This window comes from Chiloscyllium plagiosum, chromosome 28, assembly GCF_004010195.1.
Source record: "Chiloscyllium plagiosum isolate BGI_BamShark_2017 chromosome 28, ASM401019v2, whole genome shotgun sequence".
NCBI classification, from domain to species: Eukaryota; Metazoa; Chordata; class Chondrichthyes; order Orectolobiformes; family Hemiscylliidae; genus Chiloscyllium; species Chiloscyllium plagiosum.
In genome coordinates, this window is record NC_057737.1 from 45672037 (window position 1) to 45689285 (window position 17249).

Consider the following 17249-nt stretch of genomic DNA (forward strand, 5'->3'; position numbering starts at 1 on the left):
GTATACGATTATGAAAGGATTGGACACTCTGGCAGTAGGAAACATATTTCCACTGATGGGTGAGTGCCGAACCAGCGGGCACAGCTTAAAAATACGGGGTAGACCATTTAGGACAGAGCTCAGGAGAAACCTCTTCACCCATGGTGGCTGTGTGGAATGCTCTGCCCCAGAGGGCAGTGGAGGCCCACTCTCTGGATTCACTTAAGGAGGAGTTGGATAGAGCTCTCAAAGATAGTGGAATCAAGGGTTATGGAGATAAGGCAGGAACAGGATACTGATTAGGAATGATCAGCCATGATTATATTGAATGGCGGTGCAGGCTCGAAGGGCTGAATGGCCTACTCCTGCACCTATTGTCTATCATATGCTTGTCTGGGTGTTGAACACAGCCTTGCTGGGCCATTTTTCCATGGAAGATCGAAGTGGAGTTCAGTCCTATTGTGATCGGCTTTCCCTATCATCTTCCTGCTGCAGAACTGTCACCAATTCTTTTTTTCCAAAAAAAGTTCATTCCTGTGCTGTATCCATTCTGTCCTCTGTCCCAAAAGCGCTCCTAAGCAAGCACTTCGCTATTCTCTAAGCCCTGTAAATCTTTTCAGATAATTGGCTAATTCCCTTTTGAAAGTAATGTCGATTTCACAGTATTCTGTAGCACTATTCAGATCCTAACCTTCTTTAATTTTCTTCAAAAGAAAAAACATTTATTCTTTTCCTGATCACGGGTCGGTAAAGTGATGCTGCCATCATTATCTCAATGCTTTTATCGATCATCAAAAAACTTTTCCAGTTGAGCCTCTGGCATAGGAGGAGAAAGAGAATTGCAAGATTTGGCACTTGTATAGGTAGGGTAGTTTTAAATTTCTGGAGCAGGTGATCACTGGTACATTGGCTGCTAACAATTCAGTACCTTTTAACATGAGGCTTCCTAGCAGTATGCATTGTTGTGACCATGGTAGGAACTGTGCACTGGAAATCAAGCTCTACTACCTTGGGTCTTCACATGTGAAACATGATCAATTTGATCAGGATGGTTAATGCTTGACTGTCACCACAATCTGACAAGATTTAAGAAGGATTTGTTTTCTTAATCTTTCATAATAAAGAGCCTGTCCTTTTGAGAAAGAAACAATAGTAATTACAATTGCAAACCTAAACACCCACCCGACATGCTCATGCACACATTCATAAACTGGGCAGAGACAGATGAGGCAGTCTTAGAAATGTCACAGGTGGAAGATAGACAAAAAGGCGTGACATCTTTGTACCAAAGCCCAACTGCAAATGGAGTGGCATAAGGTGACTTTATTCTTTTCGGCTCTTGGTTGCAATATCACGGTGGTGGTGCTGGTCCTCAATCTGGTAATTGGTCACTTGGACCTAGGTCTTGGTTTTGGTTTAGAATTGTTCATTCTTTCTCAAACACTTTTTTTGTTGTTTTGCCAACTACGAGGGAGAGCAATTTTCAGCTTGCTTATGGGTATTGGTTGAAGGAGCAGCGCTCTGAAAGCTCGTGCTTCCAATTAAACCTGTTGGGCTATAACCAGGTATTTTGGCGGTCCTTGTCCGATCTTACTGCTGTCTCCTCTGTTGAATGTCAAGCTGCTACTTTAAGTCTGTCCGTCCGTCCTGGAGCTGGCATGTCCCTGAAGTATCCAGATCCAGCTTCCATCAAAATTATTGTCTTCCGTAGCTATCAAGTGACCTCACAATTGCACCTCAGTTTTTTTTTTAATATAGAAAATTACTTCTCTGTAATCTAAGCCTTCATTCTTCCAATTTATATTTGCAAATAAACTATCTGTAATCCTTTAGAGCTTGTAGAGCCAGAGTCCTGCATGATCTTGCTACTAAGAGGAACTGGAAACCATATTTGATTTTTTTTTTGGAAAAAGCTTTTATCCCTGGTCACTTCATGTAAGATTGCCCATGCTGCAGTGAAATGATTTTCCTGTTGAAACATTGCATTTCTCATTCAGCTGGTTCACTAAACTAACTGAGCATTGTTGTCTCTGGAGAGTTTGCACAGCAATGCTTTTTTTTTTGGCTTAATTCAACTCCATGTCTTGTGAAATAAGGAATTGGTTACCTTTTAAATGCTTAACTGTTGGCACGGTTAAAATGTCCATAGTGAGCATCAGAATTGTAATTGACCACACTTTGGATTTTCCAATTTTGTAGAATGTATTGCTTATAGTAGACAAGATTATGGGTCAAAAGTTTCCCAAACTACACTAGTTCCATTTGCCTGCATTTGGCCTATGTCCCTCTTAATCTTTCCTATTCGTACCTGTCCAAATGTCTTTTAAATCTTGTAACTGTGTACCTGCATCTTCCACTTGCAGTTCATTCCATATATGAATCACTCTGGAAATGTTGCCTCTCAGGTCCCTCCGCTTCTTTCCCTCTCTCCTTAAGTTTGCGCCCTCTTGTTTTGGACTCCTGAGGCAAAAAAACCATGGCTAATCACCCTATTTGGGGTAGCACGGTGGTACAGTGGTTAGTACTGCTGCCTCACAGCGCCAGAGACCCGGGTTCAATTCCTGACTCAGGCAACTGACTGTGTGGAGTTTGCACATTCTCCCCGTGTCTGCGTGGGTTTCCTCCGGGTGCTCCGGTTTCCTCCTGCAGACCCAAAAGTGTGCAGATTAGGTGAATTGTCCATGCTAAATTGCCTGTAGTGTTAGGTAAAGGGGTAAATGTAGGGGAATGGGTGGGTTACGCTTCGGTGGGTCGGTGTGGGCTTGTTGGGCCAAAGGGCCTGTTTCCACACTGGCGTAAGTAGATTGGATTACTTACAATGTGTGTATGGGAGGAGTTGCCAGAGAAAGTGGTGGAAATGGATACCATTACAGCACTTAAAAAGTGTCTGGATAGTTTTATAAAAATATTTGCTAAATACTAGCAAATGGGGCTCATCAGTTTCTGATATGTGGTAGGCACAGTACTCTGTACACATAACCTACCCTACCTGCTTTAGAACGAACATTGGTATATGACAATAATCACTGAGATAAAGGGGAGGTAAGGAAATGGTGGAATTTTACCCTGTAATTCCTCTATCTCCCAACAACGGCATAAGGGTAGAGGAGCTGTTTAACTGTCTATCAGTATGGCTATATTAACTTTAAGGAAGAAAGCATCCTTCTGGAAAAGACCTGAGCTGTTCTACATACAATTTGTATGCACTAGCATGCTATTGTTCTGTAAAAGATACTTAAGTGAATAATTAATGGCAAAAAGATGGATAATGAATTGAAGGATATGGGCATCATGTTGTTCAATTTCCTTAATGTTTCTCACATTATGACTCAATCGCATGCCTTCATTTCTTTTCCAGTGTTGCAGTCCTACGTAATGCTCTGTTCACTATGGCTGTTGAAGAAAGCTGCCGCTATCATTTCAACAATGCAATGGATGCTGACATCCCATCACCAATTCGTCTTCATTTACATGTGAACTGTGCTTGATTATAGTACTGCTTCATAATGGGCTCAAACATTATTATGTCAGTCTCTTACACTCATCCTTTTTTTTGACATTCCTGTTTTTTTAAATACCCCAACACTCCTGCCTAACTGTGGTAGTGCTTATTTTTTCCCCCCCCAGCACCCATGTTTGTGTCTCACACCTGCACACGCGTGAAAGACACAAGGTGTACAAATCTTTATTTAGTTTCCGCCACCAGGAAGAACAGAAACACACGAGCCAGTGCCAAGGAGTGCCCTTCACATCAAAGGGCAATGCTGTGTGATCAAACAGTGAAGGGGAGGGCAGGGATTAAATCAAAATAGAGTTGGAGGGGAAAATAATGCACTCCACTCCCTGTGGTGCCAACCTCTCCCTGAATTGCTTAAAGGTGGTGGTGGACACCGTGTGCTCCTTCTCCAGAGACACCTGGGCTCTAATGTACTTTTTAAAAAATATAACAGGACATTCGACACTCCTGTTGTTTTCCCCCAGCATCCATGGTGTGTTTGTGCAGGTGTGAGAGACACAAGGTGCACGAATCTTTATTCAGTTTCCACCACCAGGAAGAAAGGAAACACCCAAGTAGCCAGTTACCAGCACCGCCCTTCACATCAAAGGGCAATGCTGTGTGATCAAAACAGTGAAGAGGAGGGCAGGGATTAAATCAAAATAGAGTTGGAGGGGAAATAATGCGCTCCACTCGCTGCGGTGCCCACCTCTCCCTGAACAACTCCAGGGTGTTAGTGGACACCGCATGCTCCTTCTTCAGAGACACCCAGGCTCGAACATACTAATCTTTTATATCTGTCAGCCAGGACACCCTGTTTGGACCAGATTAACAGCCCCACTTAAGGAATGCTTATTCTATGAGGTCCAGCTGCCTGACCTTGTTACAATCCCTACATTAATAAATGCCAGCTTTACTAGGTTCTGAGAGTGAGTAATAAGGGTATAATTCCTGGCACATCTAGCATGTTCATAAGTCCATAGAGTTAAGAACATGACTAGGACATTTAGTTCCACGAGTCTGCTTCGCCACTCAACAAGCTGAGGCTGATCTGTTTGTGAACTTGATCCTGGTTGCCCACCGTACCCTTAGATTCTTGACCAGCAAAGCGACGGTCACTCTACCTCTGCTTTAAAGAATATTTAGTAAGTCTGCCTCCACTGCTGCAGTGAAAAGAATTCCATTAGCTGGCAACCTTCCGAGAGGAAACATTTCTTCTCGATTTGTTTAAATTGGGTGGCATACTGGTACGTTCCCAGTGAACAGCTGGAAGATTCCACGTGTATTCCTAACACATTTCTCTTCCCTTGAGGTTCGATGGTTATCAAAGTCATGTATGATATGTTACGTGACTGCGACAAGGGCAAAGCATCCCTCCTGATCCTTCTCAAAATGTCTGCAGCCTTTGATAAGGTTGGTCTAACCATTCTCCTCCAACACCTCTCCAATAGGGCTACATCTCCCCATTTGTACAAAAATGAGAAATTTCCACTTCTGACTTTTTCTTAATTGTGGAATTCCACACTTCAAAAAGGCTTCTGCTTCTGTGAACATGATATGGTTTCACAGATCGGCGCAACATGGAGAGCCGAAGGGCCTGTACTGCGCTGTAATGTTCTATGAATCCTTGTTCCAAAACAATCTGACCCATGCTCATTTCTGATTCTTAGCTATCTAATCACAGCCAAGAGGTCGCCTGCAATAGCTTCATCTCCTGCTCCCACATTGTAACCGCTTTCCTATTCATCATCTGTATTTAGAAAGGTGACAGAACATGTCCAGGGAATTAGAGTTTAACATTAGTGGTAAGAAAAACAATGGAATCATTACTGAGGGATTACTGAATAAATCAGGAGAGATGTCAAAAGAAAAAATCTTGTTTAACCAATCATTGAAATCTTAAAGAGGTAACAGCAGATAATAGTAATGAAGTAGATGCAATTTATCTGGAATTTCTAAAGACCATTGTCGGGTGCCCCACAATCGAGAGATGAATTGGGTTAGCCAGTGTGGATTTGAAGGACAAGAAGTTGAATCGTTTGCAATTGCCTTCAAAACAAAAAGCAGCTAGTGAGAGTAAAGGTGGGGACATGTTTAATATGGATCACTGCAGTTAATGTTTTATCTTTAACATTTTGGGATCAAAAATGTTGTTCTAACTTTGTGAATTGTACCAATTAGGAACATAGTCAATATTGAGGGAGATGGCAACAAATGGCAAGTGGGCACAATAAACTTATAGTTGAGAGTGTGGTGCTGGAAAAGCACAGCAAGTCAGGCAGCATCCAAGGAGCAGGAGAATTGATGTTTCAGGCATAATGAAAGGCTTATACCCAAAACGTTGATTCCCCTGCTCCTCGGATGCTGCCTGACTGGCTGTGCTTTTTTCCAGCACCACATTCTCGACTCTTGATGTCCAATAAATTTGTAGAATGGGCAAATAATTGGCAAATGCAGTTCAACACATAAATATGGGAAAGCACACATTTTTGAAGGTAATAGTCTAGATGGGTGTAGAGAAACAAAGGGATCTTGGGAGTACATGAGGTAATACGGGACATTGATGAGGTCTCTTCTGGAATACCGTGTATGGTAGGGGATTTCAAGATTAGTGGGCATATTTTTAAAGCGAAAGTGGGTAGTGCAGATGCTAGAGAGTAGAGTCAAGATGAGAGTGGTGCTGGAAAAGCACAGCAGGTCAGGCAGCATCCGAGGAGCAGGAAAATCGTGTTTTGGGCAAAAGCCCTTCATCAGGAAACTTGTTTTTAAGGTGAGAGGAGAAAGATTTTAAAAAGACACAAGGGGCAATGTTTTTACACAGAGAGTAGGGCATGTGTGGAATGAACTTTCAGAGGAAGTGGATGTGGATACAGTTACAATGTTTATAAGGCATTTAGATAAGTACATGAATAGGAATTGTTTGGAGGGATATGGGCCAAGCGCAGACAGGTAGGCCTAGTTTACTTTGGGATTATGCTCAGCACGGACTGTTTGGACCGAAGGTCTGTTTCCATGCTGTATGACTTGATTAGAGCCAGGCTGCATAAGGGTGAAGTCACAAAGCACTTTATTTCCAAAGAGAAAACAAACCCATTTTGCCCCACGAGAAGCTGTGGATATTGAGGATCAAACTGGATCCATCCCAAGGGTTTCTTTGATCATGATTATCAAGAGAGAGCTTTGTGGCACTGTGGGTAGCATTCCTTACCTCTGAGCAAGCGGCTCCAAGTTCGAGTTGCACTCCAGGCCTTGATGTGTTATTAATGAGGCCAAACAGGTTAGCAATCAACTTGTAAATTCTTCTAGCAGATTTAGATTTGGATTTTAATGTCATGTGTACTCGAGTACAGGAATACGGTGAAAAGCGTGCGTTGTCACCGTTCTTTGGTGGCATCTTAGTGCACAAAAGACAGGATTTAAAACAGAAACACAAATAAAAGATACAGCCAAAAGAAAAGAAAACATTTCGATCACTCTCCCTCCTCCGCCATAAGACCTCACTCCCAGGAAAACAAAGTCCATCCTTCAGTCTGCAAACACTCAGGTGCCCTGAGACCCCAGCACCGTTTCCACCATTAGGTACCTGGGCCAAGCCAAGTCTTGGAGCCACACCATCACCACTGGAATCATGTTGCCAATCCTCAGCGCCATCTTACCTCCACCTTGGGGTGGGGGAAAGCAAAGGCATTGGAAGTGTTATACAAATGCAAGTCTGTCTTTCCAGCAGAAGGTAATCTTGAAATTTGCAAAGGCTGTTGGGTGTTTGGCAGTTCACTCCCGGAACAAGTTGAGACATCCCCTCGGGAGGAGAGGCTTCAAGAGGAATTCACCTCAGCTGCTCTCTGCTACTGGTCAGAGCAGAGAATGCAGCTCCACCATCTGCAGAAACCAACAGCCCATTGCCAAGCAAAACCACAGACCAACACAGGAAATCCACGGTCACCAGTGACCCCTCACAATCACAGGGCAAGGGAATAAAGAGCAAAAGAGAATGGTATCAAAGGATATGAAGCAAAGGCAGGTAAATAGATTTGATTTACAGATTAACTGTGATAAATGGCTAATCAGGCTCAAGGGACTTATTGCATTCTAGACACATTTCTTTAGCATACCAGGCAATGTATGGACATGTGCAATTACATAACAAAAAGCAAAACAAAGAGAGCAGGCAATTAGAATAATTTCAGGCAGCCTTTTGGAGTTCTGGGATAATATTCTCTCCTCTCCCCAGAGATCAGAAAGTAGAATGCAGAATCGGAACAGAATTAAAACATTCAGCCCTTTGAGTCTGCTCCATCATTCGATCATGTTTGATATGTTTTTCAAGCCCTGTCTTCTCTCTGTAATCCTTGATCCCCTTACTAATCAATAACCTATCCATCTCTCTCTCTTAAGTACTCTCAATGATTTGGCCTACACAGCCCTCTGCAACATTGGGTTCCACAGATCCATCATCGTCTCTCCAAAGGAATTCCTCTTCACCCTAGTTCTAAAGGGTTGTCCGTTCACTCAGAGGCTGTCTCTTCGGGTCCTAGTCTCTCCTACTCGTGGAAGCATCTCCCCCACATCCACTCTATCCAGGCCTCTCAGTATTCTGTACTCCCCCTCATCCTTCTAAACTCTGCGTATACGCCTCTTCACCCACTCTTCAGAGTCTTCTCCCCTCCACTGATGCCCTCGCCTGTATGGGTCCTTGCTGGATGTCGCCAATGCAGACACCACTGGGTACTGCACCAGCCCAAACTTGACTCCGCCATTGCCATCAGTCCGCTTCGGGCCCACCTTGTTGATGCAGCCACTGCCAATGTCATTGGGTCTCGTACTGGGCCTAAACTCTCCCCCACGCCAGCGGCCATGAGTCTGTGCTGCTGATGCCAACCTCATCGCCGCGACCAAGCTCTTCAAGAAGGTTGAATGTATAACATGAATAGCTGTGGTCCCAACACTGACCTCTGTGGAACTCCACTTGTCACTGGCTACCATCCTGAAAGAAACCACCTTTATCCTCACTCTCAGCCAGTCAGCCAATCACCTATCTACACCAATACCTTGTCCCTAACACTATCGGCTCTTATCTTATTTAGCAGCCTCCAGTGCGGTACCTTGTTAAAGGCCTTCTGAAACAGGTAACGCCCGCTGGCTCTCATTTGTTTAACTTGCTCATTACCTCAAAGAATTCTAACAGATTTGTCAGGCATGACCTCCCCTTGCTGAAGCCATACTGACTCAGCTCTGCATGCACTGTCATTATATGGGTAGCATGGTGGCTCAGTGGTTAGCACTGCAGCCTCACAGTGCCAGGGACGTGGGTTCACTTCTCACCTCTGTCTGGAGTTTGCACATTCTCCCCGTGTCTGCATGGGTTTCCTCCGGGTGCTCCGGTTTCCTCCCACAGTCCAAAGATGTGCATGTCAGGTGAATTCTCCATTCTAAATTGCCCGTAGTGTTAGGTGGATTGCCCGTAGTGTTAGGTGGGTAAATGTAGGGGAATGGGTCTGGGTGGGTTGCTCTTCGGAGGGTCGATGTGTACTTGTTGGGCCAAGGGGCCTGTTTCCACACTGTAGGGAATCTAATCTATCATACCATGTGCTTCCAAGTACTCCTCAATCTCATCCTTAATAATGGACTCTAAAATCTTACCAACGACTGACGTCAGGCTGACCGACCCATAATTTCCTGTCTTATGCTGCTCTTCCTTCTTAAACAAGAATGTTACATTAGCCATTTTCCAGTCTTCTAATTAAACGGAGTTGTTACATTAACCAGGAGTTTGAGGCTTGTAGAGGCTTATAAAATCAGGAAGGGCATTGGTAAGCTTAATGACAAGAGTCTTATTCCCTAGGATGGGGGAGTTTAAAACTAGAGGGCATATTTTTACGGTGAGAAGTGAAAGTTTAAAAAAACGCATGAGCAACTTTTTTCCAGAGAGTGATTTATGTATGGAATGAACTTCCAGAGGAAGTGGTGGATGCTGGTACAGTTACAACATTTAAAAGATATTTGGATAAGCATGTGAACAGAAAAGGTTTGGAGGGATATAGGACAAGCGCAAACAGGTGGGTCTGGTTCAGTTTGGGATTATGGTCAGTTGGACTGAAGTGTTCCGTTTCCGTGCTGTATGAGTCTATGACTCCAAAGATCACTATCAACGCCGCCACAATCTCCTCAGCTCTCTCCTTCAGAACTCCAGGTGATTTATCCACCTTCAGACCTTTCAGCTTCCCCAGCACCTTCTCCCTCGTGGTGACTACTACACTCACATCTGCCCCGACTCTCTTGAAGTTCTGGTTGGCTGCTGGCATGAAGTTGGTAGTCATAGCAACTGGGGATGGTTGCTTTCTTCGATCTGTTTGTGATAGGCAGTGCCAGAATTTGATCATGTCATTGGGATATTTGCAAGTACTCTCTTATGGCAGGCCACAGTTGCAAGTTCCTCAATTTTCCCATCAGGGTGAAGAATCCATTTCTTTCAACCAACCAAATGAAATTTGCTGAAGCAATCTAAACAATGGCTCGGAGCACTTAGAATCATAGAATCCCTCCAGTGCAGAGAGAGGACATTCGGCCCATTAGCTCTGCACTGACCCTCCAAAGAGGATCCCACCGAACCCTGTTACTCTGCATTTCCCATGGTGAATCCGCCTAGCCTGCACGCTATGGGCAATTTACCATGACCAATCCACCTAAACCTGTACATCTTTGGACTGTGGGAGGAAACTGGAGCACCTGGAGGAAACCCACACAGACACAGGTGAACTGTGCAAACTCCACACAATTGCCCAAGGGTGGAATCGAACCTGGGTCCCTGGTGCTGTGAGACAGCAGTGCTAACCACAGAGCCACAGTGCCACCCACTTTGGATTGAAGGACTCTTAATGTGAGAAAAATAGTGAAACTGCAAAATCTCTGTATTTTGGTCAGACTTCATTCTTACTCCCCCATTGGCCTGTCCTCCCTAATGTATTTAACAACTTGTGTTCAAATCGCTCTACAATCTCTTCTGCCTTGTCTCCGCAATCTTTTCAAACCTTAGGTCTTCTTGCAACATCTTCACTCCTCTTATCCTGACCCTCAAAGCATTCTCCTTTAATGCTAGCAGGGGCTTCAGATGCATTGACCACCATGATTGGCTTCCCTAAACTCCTTCAGATCAGTTTTTAAACTTCTTCAAGACCTGTCTGCTTGTTGAAGATTCCTGGATCTCTTTCACTGCAAGTTGAGTGTCTGTCTTTAACCCTTCTGATGTCACAATGACTGTGGAAAAGCTGAAATTTTGTTTAAATCGGACACTGTTCTGTGGACTATCGATCAGCCGAGTTTGTGAGGGCCATGGAATTGACAGTAAGACCATGTTTTATGGGAGGGGTATAAACTAAAGTGAAATTGCATCTATGCCTGAATTACCAGATTGTCAATTCAAGTCCCAGTCTAGAGTCTTGAGCACAAACTCCAGGCTGATAGTGCAGTGTAAGTCCCAGAGTGCAGTTTGTGAACGACAAGCATCAGCCGGCAGGACTGATATACAAGATCTCATTGTGAAAGAGAGCTGGGCCAATATTTATCCATTAGCCAGTTTCTCCAGAACCCATGAACTTGTCTTATATCTCACTCAGGACTGAGATGAGAGGAAAATTCTTCAGAGTTCTGAAACTTGAGAAGGCTTTGGATGGTCATGGCCAAGATATATTCAAGACCGCAATCGATACTGAGGGATGTTGTGGGGAGGTAGATCATCCATCTTATTGAATGGCAGAGCAGGCTTGATGGGCCAAATGGCCTACTCCTGTGTCTATTATTTCTACTTTATGTACTGTTTGTGGCTACATTCCAACAGTGACTACACTTCCATAGTATTTCAGTCACTAGAAAGCACTGGAACATCCTGTGGTTGCAAAAGACACTATGTAAGTGCAAGTTCTTTCTTTCGAAAAGTTTTTTTTTATTTGCTCATGGGAATCGGAAGTTGATGGCTGACCAGCATTTATTATCCATCCCTAGTTGCCCTTGAGAAGGTGGTTGTGGGGCGACTTCTTGAACCACTGCAGTCCATGTGCTGTAGGTAGACCCAAAATGTCCTCAGGGAGGGAATTCCAGGATCTTGACCCAGCGACAGTGAGGAAACGGCAATGTTTTCCAAGTCAGGATGGTGAGTGGCTTGAAGGGGAACTTGCAAGTGGTGGTGTTCCCATGTATCTGCTGCTTTTGTCTTTCTAGATGGAAATGGTTGTGGGTTTAGAAGGTGCTGTGTGAGGATCTTTGGAGAATTTCTGCAGTGCACCTTTTAAATAGTACACACTGCTGCTACTGAGTGTCAGTGGTGAAGGGAGTGGATATTTGTGGATGTGGCGCCAATCAAACCAGTTGCTTTGTTCTGGATGGTGTAAAACTTCTTGAGTATTGTTGGAGCTGCACCCATCCAGGCAAGTGGGGAGTATTCCATCACCCTCCTGACTTGTGCCTTGCAGATGGTGGGCAGACTTTGGGAGTCAGGAGGTGAGTCACTCTCCACAGTATTCCCAGCCTCTGACCTGCTCTTGTAGCCATTGTGTTTATGTGATGAGTCCAGATAAGTTTCTAATCAATGGTAACCCCCAGGATGTTGATAATAGGGGATTCAGTAATGCATGTCAGGGGGGCAGTGGTTAGCTTGTCTCACATTGAAGATGGTCTCACATAACCTGGCATTTGTGTGGCACGAACGTTACTTGCCACTTGTCAGCCCAAGCCTGGATAGTGTCCGGATCTTGTTACATTTAAACATGGATTACTTCAGTATCTGAGCAGCCACAAATGGTGCTGAACATTGTGCAAACATCAGCGAACATCGCAACTTCTGACCTTGTGATAGAGGGAAGATTAAAAAATGGCATCAGATTCAGTCTTGGTTTGTTTGCTGTCACATTTAAATGGGGCGGGGTGGAGGGTGCAGAGGTGGGGGAGGGAGAGAGGTGGGGGTGCGGGTGGAAGGTGGATGTTGACTGAAGGTCTCTCTCCGAAGCAGGAAATCATTGCATGCAATGTGATGTCCTGAAGGAAAAGTAGTGCTGATGTGAAACACAGTGAAATTGAATAATCGCATGACATGAACAACACAGAGCAACCAGCGAGCACTTAGGATCAACACCTCATCACTACAGAGAAACACTCTGAGATTGACTGACAGGCCCACCTGGTGGCAGTGCCGGACAGAACTTGCTGAGTCAAAGTTCAATTAAAAATAATTTGTTTCATGTTCCAGAACTGGTACCAGTGTGCAACTCACACATAACTTGGTCAGCGTAAACAAAATAACATGTTTACTCTGGAATACTCCAGTCATTTTGCAGCTTTTGTTCTGTCCCAGCTCCTCCAAAATGCACCCCTTTTCATCAATGTGACCCAGTGCTATCATCACGACTTCTAAATTAAATAAATTGTCAGATTATCCTTCATCCTTGATGAACTATCTAAACGTCTGTGGTCTGCTGGATCCTAGCACGCAGCTCAATCACCCTTATTGATTCCCAGTCAAGCAACACTTCAGTCTTTTAAAATTTGTATCTCAGATTGAACAGTCTCAAACCTTTCCATGGTCTCTCCCCTCAGTATCTTGGTAACATGCCTGGGAATTCCTATTCTTTCATCTCTAGTCCATTCAGCCCTTCAGGCATACTCCGCCATTCATCACAATCATGGCTGATCATCCAACACAATAGCCTAATCCTACTTTCTCCCCGTAACCTTTGATCCCATTCGCCCCAAGTGCTATACCTAGTTGCCCCTTGAACGCCTTCAATGTTTTGGCATCAACTCCTTCCTGTGGAAATGAATTCCACAGGCTCACCACTCTTTGGAACATCCTCCCTGCATCTAACCTGTCTAATCCTGTTAGAATTTTATACGTCTCTACGAGATTCTCCCCCTCACTCGTCTGAACTCCAGTGAAAACAATCCTAACCCAGTCAATCTCTCCTCATACCTCAGTCCTGCCATCCCCAGGATCAGCCTGGGAAACCTTCCCTACACTCTCTCTCGAGAGCAAGAGCATCCTTCCTCAGAAGAAGAGACCAAAACTGTGCACAAATTTCTAGGTGTGGCCTCACCAAGGCCCTGTATCCCTGCAACAACACATCCCTGCTCCCGTACTCAAAACCTCTCACAATGAAGCCCAACATCCCATTTGCCTTCGTTATTGCCTGCTGCACCTGCATGCTTACCTTCAGTGACTAGTGCACAAGGACACCCAGATCCCACTGCACACTCCCCACTCCCAATGTACAGCCACCCAGGTAGTAATCTGCCACCTTGTTTTTGCTTCCAAAGTGAATAACCTCACATTTATCCAAATTATACTGCATTTGCCATCGACTTGCCCACTCACCCAACCTGTCCAGATCATGCTGAAGGATCCCTCCATCCTCATCACAGCTCATCCTCCCACCCAACTCGGTATCATCTGCAAACGTTGACATGTTAAATATTGTTCCTCCATCCAAATCATTAATATATATTGTGAATAGCTGAGGTACCAGCACCAATCCCTATGACACCCCACTAGTTACTGCTTGCCAATTTGAAAAGGACCCATTAATTCCTATGCTGTTTCCTCTCTGACAACTGATTTTCAATCCATCTCAATACACTTCCCTCCAAATGCCACCACGTGGTTCCTGAACATTTTGGACCACTGCTGCACCACTGTGAAGGATGTCTACCACTCCATCCCCCGCCCTCATTTCGGGAACTCCGACCACAATGCTGTGTTTCTTCTCCTGGCTTACAGGCAAAAGCTCAAGCAGGAGACCCCTCGCGGATACAGGCCCAGTGCTGGTTGGAAGAGGCAGTGGATCAACTCCGGTGCTGTCTGGAATTGGCTGTTTGGGCCAGGTTCAAACAGTCCACAGGTCCCTTGGACAAGTACACCACCACCGTCACAGACTTTATCAGTAAGTGTGTGGAGGACTGCATACTGAGGAAGTCAATCCGGCGTTCCCCCACAGGAAACCCTGAATGAATCAGGACATACAGAACCTGCTAAAAACCAGGCGTGAGGCCTTCCGATCAGGAGACCAACTCAAATATAAGGAATCCAAGTCTGACCTTCACAGAGCCATTAAGACAGCCAAGGACCAATACCGATCCAAACAAGAGACCCAGACAGGCACCTGGCAACTATGGCAAGGACTGAATGACATCACAGGTTCTAAAAAGAGACAGTGCAAGATAGCAGATGATGACACATCCCTTCTGGATCGTCTCAATGCCTTCTATACTCTCTTTGAGCAGAAGTTCGGCAGAGAGGTAACACCTATTCCAACAGTCACTGCATCAGAGGTCAGATCAGTTTTCCTTTGTGTGAATCCAAGGAAAGCGATGGAGCCAGACGGAGTACCAGGCCGTTCACTCACAGCATGCACACATCAACTGGCAGAGGTCTTCTCGGACATCTTCAACCTCTCCCTGCAGCAGGCCACTGTCCCTGCTTGTTTCAAGAGGGCCAACATCATCCCCGTGCCTAAGAAGGTTCATGCAGCATGTCTCAATGACTACCGCCCAGTGGCCCTAATTTCAGTGGTCATGAAGTACTTTGAAAGGCTGGTCATGGCATTAATCAACTCCAGCCTCCCCACTACTCTTGACCCACTCCAATTTGCCTATCAGACCTACAGATCCCCATCAGGTACCATATCACTTGCCTTCACACCAAGAACAGCTACATAAGAATCCTACTCATTGACTACAGTTCAGCCTTCAACACTGTTATCCCCTCGAGATAGATTACTAAAGTTAATGATCTTTGACTAAGCCCCACTCTCTGCAACTGGATCCTCAGTCTCCTGACCCACATGCCACAATCAGTGAAGACTGGGGATGATATTTCATCCTCACTCAACACTGGGGGCCCCCAGGGATGTGTACTCAGTCCCCTACTGCACTCACTGTATACCCATGACTGTGTCGCCAAATACCAGACTAATGCCATTTACAAGTTCACTGATGACACCACCATAGTCGGTCGAATTTCAGATGGCGACGAAACAGACTACAGACCTGGAAAAATGGTGCACTGAGACCAACCTAGCTCTCAATCCAGTAAAACCAAGGAACTTATTATTGACTTTCGGCGGGATGTTAATCATGCCCCCTATACATTAACAGCACAAAGGTGGAACAAGTGGAAAGTGTCAAGCTCCTAGGAGTGGTCATCAACAACAACCTTTCTTGGACTCTTCATGTGCATGCACTGGTTACAAAGGCCCAACAATGTCTCTTCTTCCTCTGGCAGCTGAGAAAATTTGGCACGATGACAAATACCCTAGCCAACTTTTATAGGTGGAGATGGTTACAGAGAGTGGTGAACTCGTCTCGGACAATCACAAAGGCCAACCTCCCATCTATAGAATCCATCTACCAGGCCCGCTGTCAAGGAAAGGCAAAGATCGATCTCACCCTGACAATGTTTTTCTATAACCTCTACCAACAGGGAGAAGGTACAGAAGCTTGAACACACGTACCAGCCGGATTTGAAACAATTTCTACCCTACTGTTGTTAGAATACTGAATGGAGTCACAAACTCTTAGCATTCGCCTGTACCTGTGTGTTTGTTTTTGCTGCTGTTTTCCTATTATTTACTTATCTATGCTACTTAATGATGTAATCTGCCTGCAGTGCTCACAAGGCAAAGCTTTTCACTGTGTCTCGGTACACGTGACAATTCAATTCATATTCAATCCCTTGCGCTTTAATTTTGTACAACAAACTCTTATGCCAGAGTTTGTTAAACACTTTCTTAAAGTGCAAATATACCACATCGACTGGCTCTCCCTTATCATTTCTACTAGTTACAACTCCAAGCATCAAGAGTTGAATTTGATGGATTTTGTAATATCCAGTGATGTATGATTCTACTTCTGGCGTTGAATACTTTAATTTTATCCATCAGCAACACAATGAATAAAGTAGCATTCTAAAAATTCTCAAAAGAGTTATGTTTGACTGGAAACGTTAACCTTGTTTCTCTAAAACATTCAATTTTATTGTGAACTACTATTTTCAACTGTACAATTTATAATCCTCATACTTCATGGATGCAGTGTTTAAAATGCAAACAAAAGTGCGAACAAGTTCTGTGAGATTAGAAGTGAACAGGAGATGAGCTGCATGGATTAAGGGCGAGAGACTCTATTAAAGTCAGGGGCAGTCCCGCTTTAAGTGAGGCCCCGCCCCTGACCCGGGCGCTACCATTTTTACAGGGGGAGGTAGGGGTTGGTTATCGCGAGAGCGGCCGGGGCCAACATGGCGGAAGGTAGGAGCTGTCAGCGCCGCGGCGGCTTCAGGCGGGGGCGCGGGTTCTGTGTTGGGCGGCGGGGAGCCAGGGGCCGAGCGATGCAGCCTCCGTGCCCGGACACACCCGAGCGGCCGTGGTTACCGGGCCGGCTCTGCGGCTCCCCCCGAGCCGGAGCGGAGAGCGACCCCACCCGCAGCCAGTGCCGACCCCCTTTCCCCAGATTCACACCCCCCCCCCCCCCACACACACAGCAGTGTGCACAGAGGACACTGAATAAATTTCAGGAGGAGACAGACAGATTTTTAATCAGAAACGGGCAGGGCACAAAAGTGGGGTTGAAGCTAAAATGAGGTCGGCTACAATCGTATTGAGTGGTGGAGCAGGCTCGAAGGGCTGAACGGCCTTTTCATTCTTATGGTCTTACAGGTTGGATACCAGGTCGCGGGATGGGGGACGGGGGAGGGCGTGGGGGGGGGAGGGGTGGTGGTGGAGGGGCCTATTCCTTT

At 45.2% G+C, this 17249-nt stretch overlaps 1 protein-coding gene across 3 annotated transcripts in view; it reads left to right on the forward strand.

The window, feature by feature from the left end:
* Nucleotides 1-4165: 4165 nt before the first annotated feature.
* The window catches only part of ankfy1 (ankyrin repeat and FYVE domain containing 1), a 93133-nt gene continuing 80049 nt past the window's right edge, over nucleotides 4166-17249 (forward strand). The window contains exon 1 of one of the 3 annotated variants that reach the window (XM_043718812.1): nucleotides 4166-4888. Coding sequence is in view for 1 of the 3 variants with exons in the window: in XM_043718811.1 (XP_043574746.1) it covers nucleotides 16752-16761 (10 nt within the window). In the remaining 2 variants the exon portion in view is untranslated. Of the gene's footprint in view, nucleotides 4889-16473; nucleotides 16762-17249 lie in introns of those variants that run through there. The other 2 variants (XR_006315831.1, XM_043718811.1) reach the window with 2 other exon arrangements.